We start from the raw sequence: 8563 nt of genomic DNA, 5'->3' as shown, positions 1-8563 counted from the left end.
ATGTAATCGAACACTGTTTTGTGTGTCAAGTTGAAGCCTACCACACACATCCTTTTCCTGGCCTTCACTGCCCACCCCACCTTCCACACTGGTATTCAACCCACTGTGACTCTAACGCAACCCAAGGATCTACACACACGTCCCAGCCCAAACTTGGTTATATATACAGCCTGCGTTCTGCTCTAAGGTGGGTTCAAAACAATGCACTCACCCTCTTGCAGATACAATACCCACATTTCTTTCAACTTACATCAGGCTCCCTTCATCTCTCCCTGGAGACGGTACCCACCCTTTGCACACATAGCAGCCATTGTTTCTCACTGGCCAGTGGGACGAGTTCAAGGTTTCATTTCTGATGCACCGGTTGTTATGACTGCATCATGCATACCCTACTAAGGCCTGTTTATCTCCCATGGCTCCTCATAGTGGAGAAAAGAGAGATTTTGACACTGGGTGCTTGATCCAGATAGTCTACATTTTGGATGTTAGCACAATCAAACCATCTGTTTGTAAAATATATTTGTACATTTATAGCATTTCAAAGCTTTTTATTTTCAAAGCAAGTTTAAATCTTTGTTGCATAAATATATATATTTATGAATACAATTTGATTAAGATTTACGCATTTGGCAGATACTGACTTCAAGCTGTAAAAAGTCATGCATTCCTTGGGAATCAAACCCATGACCTTGCTGTTGCTAGCGTCATGCATCATCATGTTCAAGCTACATTGAACATGGCAGGTGTTTGGTCATCTCTGTCCTTTTGATCACTGTCAGGGATTGATGAATAGGATGGACAATAATTGTCCCTTTTTGTTGGACACACACTGAGGCCAGAGTGCCCTTTAATCTGCTTTAATCAGAGTGTCACTTTATGTCCCTGACACTTGCAGTGCCTAAGAGGCAGGTGAGATATAGACTCTGTGTCACAATGCAAATATAGCATTCACACACACACATACAGTGACATAAATGTCATTAAGAAACAGCTTATTTAAAATGTGAGTGGCCATTATCACGCTTTGACCTGGAGATGTTTCTATAACGTATGCCTTTGCTCTATTCGTTCCCCTATTTTAGGCTACGTTCACACTACAAGCCAAAGCGCCCAATTCCAATTATACTCAAATGTAATATAGACCACAGTTTAAACATTTGGGGTCGGTACAATTTAAAAAAAATCTTTTTGAAAGAAATATTTGATCAAAAATAAAATAAAGAATTTACTGTCAGTTTTGACCAATTTAAAGCAAAAGTACTGCATTCATATTGTTGATTATTTCCAGATTCAAAATGTCCAGATATTACATCCAGCTATATTAAGAATTAAATATAATTCTTAAAATGTAAAAAATATCAAATATGTTCATGTATTGAGTTAAGTTTATTCTTCTTCCCCTAACAGATAAGTTAGTCTTTCAGGCATAAATCTAATTAATTTGAATGAAAAAAGTAGGCTACATTTAAAGATAGTTACTCTATCTTACACAGTTTAGCTTGTTGTTAATTTATCTTATGTTTTCATATTTCTATGAAAATTATATATTTTTTTGTAGTGTTCTCAAACTACAGATAAATATCTGATTTATTTTCAAATAATATTATGAAAGCGAAGCAGATCATCGAGGTTCACACTTTTGACCACATTGAACTGCAGTGTGACCATAGCCCTTGTGTCCTCTAGACAAAAGTATGCTCTGTTCACAGTTCCTTCTCCAGGTTAAGAACATCAAAGGTCATGAGAACATGCATGTCATTGCTTTCTTTAGTGACAGCAGCCAGCTTGAGTTGTGTGGCATTTCCTGTGACTGCCTCACCTTCCCAAACTCTGCTCTTATTCATCTTCAGATCCGTTCGTTTCTCCCCCACGACACACACTCTTTGAGCACCTGATACCCGCACGCGAAAACTCACTGATCTTTGTGGACCCAGCACACCTGTGCGGGGCTCCAGCAACACACACCCTCTTCCCCACGCTGAATATACACCGGGGAACGGATCTCCAGGCTTTTCACACACACTCCTGATTATATAATCACACAGCGACATGTAGTCCTGCTGAGGGGGTTTCCGTCCATAAAGAGCAAGACGATAAACTCCCGCTCTGGGCACGCACACACTCACAGTTACCTTAGTTTCTGTAAATGTCAGGAGTACATATCGGGACAGAGGAAAATGGGCCTCCTCGTGGAGCTCAGCGCAGAGGACAGCGTGTATTTGCAGGTCTGGCGTGGCACAATGGAAGGTGATGTTGCACCGCCCCTGTGGTGCATTCACTATCGCCCCTGTGTGGCTGAAATGGGACAGTCCGGCTTCTTGAGTGCGCATCCCGGGACCACACCACAAGCCAAGGTCTGCAGGATACAGAACATTTGGATTCAACCCTTGACTTTGACAGTGCAGCAGGTAGTTCCCGGCGTTTTGAAAAGTCCCACTTCCACTATCGTAATCCCGCACAAATACGGACAGCCGGTAAAATCCTTTGTACGGGCACATGACGTTGCACACCAGCTGCTCTGCTGTGATTTGCAATGCAAGGCAGCGCTTGGCCGTAGCGGCGTCAAGCTCGTGGTGCGTGAGTTCACACACCATCATCAGAGGTCGTGTTGTGTGTAGGATCACCTTGCACTCGCCACCATCACCCACCTCCACAGCCTCTTCTCCTGCGATGCTGCAACCCTTGACACCTAGAGCCGATGACCCTGCCGCCAGGCCCCAGTTCAGGTAAGGGTTATCAGGAAGGGCCTGTCTCTTCTGGATACTCGAGCACTCCAGCTCAAGAGAGCAAACCCACCGCAGAACACCAGGTTCACCCTCTCGTCGGGCGAACAGCTTCACCTCATAGGCCCCAGGCTCTGAGGGCAGTAATCGCAGCTTCATCCCATGTTGAGTAACTGACAAGAGACCACAGGAGCTGTCAACCTCCTCCTGCTTCAGAGTTCCTGTCTCGGGATCCTGCTGCCTCATCTCATACGAAAAGGTCAATGGTCTAGAGGATCTCACCGACACAATTGCTTCCCCATCGTCTGTGGAAAACCAATTTTGACACATTTAATACAATGTTACAGTAATATTGTGCCTACGTTCACACTGGAATTTTTTGGCAGTGACAACCACATTCTTAAATTCCTAACGATGGTTGACATAAGAAGCTTTTGCAACAGTTAGTCATAGGAGCTAGCCACCAGGGTAGTCCCCTGTGAACTAAATGTTCCCTTAGAGCCATTTTCCTGGTTGACAATTTAAGTTTTTTGGCTTTAAGTATGAATATGTTAGCCTTACCGTTATCTATAAGCTAGTGTGCTCCAAAACAATTACAAAATTTGCATTTAGAAGATATTCTAATGATTTTGATGACATTTCTATGCACTTCAGCTTCTCATCAGATTTTATATCCAATCAAATGCTCTCTAGAATCTGAAGCCCCGCCCCCTACATGATAAATAGACACTGAAGCTACGGCTATAATCGATCACTTGTTCACACATTTACTATTTTCTACATGGTGAATGGCACATAGTACACTATATACATGGAGGATAGGGAGACACTTTCCATTGGGGCAAATGAAGTCTGGTTTCCTGTTAGTGTCACGTAAACTGCCGCAGTGCGCCCAATCTGCTCCGGTCCAGAGACACGATAGCTCAGAGCGGATCATATGCGTGAGTCAACGCAGACCAGAAAATGTATCGGACTCGGACGCATTTGAATTCTGCACAGAATGCTATATTTTAAAGCGAAATGGAGAAACGGTTACAGATTAGGAGGAAACTGCGGCTTTACCAAGCTCAACTGCTCTAGCCAAGCTGTCTGTGATCTAAACGAAGTGCTATTTTAAAAAAGGGGAGCTGTTCAAAATGTCTTCCTGTTTCAGTAGAAATTATTTTAACACATTGAATAATGCTGTGGGTTTCAAGGCACTTCAGTGGGCCTTTAAGCATGCCATTCAACATCAACAACTCCATAGCGTAAAGGTTGAGAAGTGCCTGGACTTAGGCATCGGTCCATCTGTCGACTTCTCGAACAAGAAAAAATGTAGGGTGGGACTTGATTTTGTCCATCAGGAATTGATTGGATCTTTGTAGTTTGCTAATGCTGTGATCTCATGTGAGTGACAGCTTGTCCCGCCCTCACCAGTAAACACGTCAGCAGAGAAGAAATAAGATGTCGTTTTTAAGGCACTGTCAAGTTAAAAAATGCATCTCGAGACCCTGGGTTTTCCAGGAGTGACACTGCATAGCTTCAGTGTGTATGCAGCCATTCTTGGTACCACTATTTAATATTCTTGCCTGCTTTTGCGGCAGTGCATGCCATAGAAAGTATTCAGTAAGTCTTACTTAGAATAACTTTTTTTCTCATGAGACAGTCTTATCGCTGCAGCAAAGTCTAAACTATTTTCTCACAGCTTCTCAACACGAGCTGATGCCAGCAGCCGTCTACTATCTCATTGCAGTGTAACAGTGTGTGTGCTTCACTAATCGTCCCTGTTGAGTTTCTGAATCATTCTATTATGCATGTGTGTAGTTGCATTGATAGTGTATGTTTTAGTGTATGTTATGATACCTGTGAAAGTTTTGTACTGTGCAGGTTGAGTGAGAGTCAATCCAAACTGATAAAATGCTGAGGTCTTCAAGGGTCTCTTTTCAAACTCTTCCATAGAGATGGATGTGGTGAGTAGTTGCCAGGTCTCGTCGTCAGGGAAATGTGAGTTGATGAACTCACTGGGTTCAGTCAGGAAATAAAAGTCATCATACCTGAAAGAAACCGACATCAATACTTATTATTGCAGTTGTTTTTCATTGCAGTATGTGTCTCAATATTTTGCATCCGATTTTCTCAGAAGAGAGACTGCAAATTTGCATATATCTGCTAAACCAAACCAACCAGATAATTTTTTTATTAAGACCGACTTGAAGTTAGGAGACCGACTTGTTTAAGTCATTCACAATGCTTCATGGGAATGGGTGGTTGCAGTCTTGTTTTTTCGTGCGTTTTCATTTTCCTTCCCAAAATAAAAACTAGCGTACTTTGATCATAAAACTAAGCTTTTAAATATAATTTTACTGAGACATTTTTTCTCTCTCCCAGGAACCCAACTCTTACATGCTGTAGAATATACACAAACAATGGTGTATGTAAAACTACTTGTGATTTGACAGTATGAGTGTACCGTATGATATGTATAACTGACACTCTGAGGAGCCTGACCTCTTTATAAATGTTTTGCTTTTCATATCCACAGTGCCAGCGGCCCAGCAAGCATCAAGCAGCCACCACTGACCCCCCACGAAGACAGCATTCCACTCATGATCGGAACGCTTCTCAGCTAAACTGTGCCTGGCCTGGTATCCAATGCCTTTGCTGTACCCACCCACCTCCACACACTCAATGCCCAGCTCCCTAGAGAAAAAGAGAAAGTTCAGAGCCGCGTTCTACTGGCATGATGTGTGTATGTACATACTGTACCTGTGGCCATTTACCTGCACATTTCCACACAGAGACTGGAGTATCCACTACATACACCCTTTCCCTTCCTGATGACCTCATCAGATGAGCAAATCTTCTGAGAAATACCAAGGTATCCCTCTAAATCATACTCTACGCACATAGATGCATAAGACATTTTGCACGAGGAAGTACATTCATAAACGTGGAACAAAAAAAAAAGATTAGTAGAAACCATTTTTCACCCATAAATTGCTAGCGACACTGAATTAAAAGTAAAACTTTAAAGTAGAAAAGCTGAAATATTTTTTTCTTCTAAAACATACTCCAATACTTAGTTAATTACAGTGCATGATGCATTTTTTTTTGCATGTGCATTTACCAATATTATGGCATAGCCAGATCCATATGGCCCTGAGTTTTTCCAGATCATTTCTGCTCCCCTCAGTGACTGCGCACGCAATCTTCTGAGCATCAAATACTTCCAGCTCCCTCAACTGAAAAACACATATTCATGCCTAAATCTATTGTTTATGAGAACAAAGAGGACAAAGACTTGTGTGTTGTCTGTTACCTCTTTTCCTTTCTTGATTGAGAATGTGTCCACTTTGTTGAAAATATCAGAGCTGGAGAACAGCAATTTTCTGGGTTTCCTCTGGGAGGAGGAGACTGCAGGTAGATAAGGTCTCCCAGATTGCGTGCCAGGGCTGGCAACTGAGAGGGGTTTCACAATCTCCTCTTGGCTCTTTTTCACAGTGCTCCTCTTTCTTACACTCACTGACTTCGCCGCGCTCTCGGCGGACAGTTGACGCTTTGTGCTCGGCCTTTGTTCCTCACATAACTTCCCTTCATAGTTCTCTAATAGCACCTTATGTGAAACCGCATTTTCTTGTATCGGTACAATGGTTAAGGGCTTTGGGTCATTTTGCTCCACTGACTGTGAACCTCCTCGGTGGCTCTTATTAATCAAACAGACTTTGCTGCTGTTCTCATCCCTCATGCTGTTCTCATGGCTTCCAGATACATTTTGAAGTTTGTATTTCACCACACCATTTTCAACTTTCAAATCAAAGTTTTGTTTCTGCGTGTCATTGTTTGAGTCTGTGGTGGTTTCTTCTGGTTGGCGGCCTCGGTTGCTGTCTTTTGTTGTGATTGGTTGTTGATCAGTTTGAGCTTCATCCATGCAAATGAAAGGAAAAGAAAACATCTAAATATACCTCGTCCTGCTTGTTGCATCACATTAAACCCAGAAACGAACATCTAATGACATAGAACATACTTCAAATGATCTCTTAGTTTTAAAAAGCTCCAAAATACATTTGAAATGCAATTATCTTACCTTTTGCTGTTGTGAAACTCATACCTTCTGTCACTTTCAGAAGTGTTGGTAGTGGCAGATTTATCCAAGTTTTGTTGTCTATTGCAGGGGTCTGTCTCGATCTATTTTCTCCCTGTGTCCACCCCTATGAAAGGATAGCACGCTAAAAATACACTTGGACTTATCATAGCAACCAATGAGCTCAAAGATACAAGAGGGGGGTAGAAAGAAGGGCATTTGATGTTGGCACGAAGGGTGAAGAAGTTTGTGGTTGGTAACTGATAAATTTATTAGCTAACAAATATGCGTAAACAATGTCTATCTTGACCTTGTTAAGGGTATTAAAGTCTTTGTGGGAAAGTTTAGTCTACTCAGGATGAAGAAATAAAGTGGAACACACACACACATTAATAACAATAATTCATCACAACAATTCTCCTTCAGTGCCTGTCTTGGACTCATTAACATCGTACTCCAAATTACCTTCCTTCTGTAAATATGGAAATTGAAGCTGACCTTAGTGGATACTGTCGCTATGTGCGGGAAAACAAAGCAGTTTTTATTTCCATACATAGAGACCCTTCCTCCAAAAACATCCTCATTGGCTCAGGCTCCATGTCAGACAGTCTGTCGGGGGCCCTCAAGAGTCTTCTTACATACCCCCCCTCTAACAGGCTGAATTACCCCTGACCAATTATCCATCGGCATTGTGCCAAAATAGCGATGACTAGAGTTGTGTGTTTATTCATGAAGTTCTCCCCTCCAGGTTTTGGAATAAAACTTCTCTGCATAAGTTTTGCTGTTTCTCGTTTACGTCATGTTAAAATGAAGGACTTTTCTATGTACATGCAGCCTTGTAGATAACACGAGGACATGAAGTGATGGAGACATGGTCTTTCTCCTGCTCACGATGTGATAACATAAAAGTCCAAAAAGTAGCCTTGAACAGTAACAAACATTAGTGTGTTCTGTCTTTTATCTATATTTTACACTCTTAAAAAAAATAATGGTTACAAAAAGGGGTTTTCGCATACCATAATTATTTGTTCCACAAAGAACCTTTCAGTAAACAATTCTTAAGAGTCGTTTTTTTCTAAGTGTGAAGAACATTTTAAGAACCTTTTGTGTACTTGAAAGGTTCAATTCATGTTAAAGCTTCTTCATGGAACCAAATATGCCAAAAAAGAACCTGCATTTTTAAAAGTGCATGTAGAGAAAACACAATAGGCCATTGGTTCTCAATCCTTCACCTGCAATGCACAGCACTGCACTGCACATCCCTTATCTACTACACCTGATTCAACTCATCAGCTCATTAGTAGAGGCTCCACGAACTAAACAGGGAGAAGCAGAAGGGAGACAAATGTCCAGTGCTGTCAATGATCAGTATTGAGAATAGACTACACAGTGTTCTCCTCTAAAGTTGAAGCAAATTCTGAAAGTAGCTAAATATCAGTTTTCTGAATAAAGAATCCACATTCAGTCACTCACAACTTATATAGAAAGAAAGAAAAATATCATCTATAAAACTAATGCAGGGTCTTTCAAATTGCCAAGAGTGCACGTGTGCCGCGTTCTCTGCGCGCTCTCTAGTGGGGAAACTTTTTCCCTCATACTAGTTTTAAATTATAGCCTACATGTTAGTTATCCGTGCTTCATTTAATGTCACGTTTAAGATGTTCAGGACAAAATCTGTTTACCCACTTACATTTACTCAGTAATGATATTGATGGATCATCCGTGTCGTCCAGTCTCTCTGTTTTGCTGGAGCGTGATTGGTCCAGATTCACGAGCTTTT

General features: G+C 41.5%; 1 protein-coding gene and 1 long non-coding RNA gene across 2 annotated transcripts; one reads left to right on the top strand and one right to left on the bottom strand.

Annotated features, from left to right (window-relative positions):
- The first annotated feature begins 61 nt into the window (after positions 1–61).
- Positions 62–5374, top strand: LOC307009930. Its single transcript, XR_013800127.1, has 3 exons — positions 62–187; positions 4590–4672; positions 5245–5374. It is a non-coding gene; the product is annotated as an uncharacterized lncRNA (long non-coding RNA).
- Positions 502–8492, bottom strand: ky (kyphoscoliosis peptidase). Its single transcript, XM_079634156.1, has 8 exons — positions 8474–8492; positions 6787–6910; positions 6022–6620; positions 5830–5944; positions 5483–5600; positions 5211–5402; positions 4566–4756; positions 502–3028 (listed from the first exon to the last, which is right to left on the bottom strand). The coding sequence occupies exons 2-8, from the start codon at positions 6806–6808 to the stop codon at positions 1704–1706; spliced, it is 2562 nt and encodes an 853-aa protein (XP_079490282.1). The 5' UTR covers positions 6809–6910; positions 8474–8492; the 3' UTR covers positions 502–1703.
- Positions 8493–8563: the final 71 nt, after the last annotated feature.

Source organism: Phoxinus phoxinus (genome assembly GCF_949152265.1).
Source record: "Phoxinus phoxinus genome assembly, chromosome: 14".
Lineage (NCBI taxonomy): Eukaryota > Metazoa > Chordata > Actinopteri > Cypriniformes > Leuciscidae > Phoxinus > Phoxinus phoxinus.
This window is presented reverse-complemented; position numbering and strand designations above follow the sequence as displayed.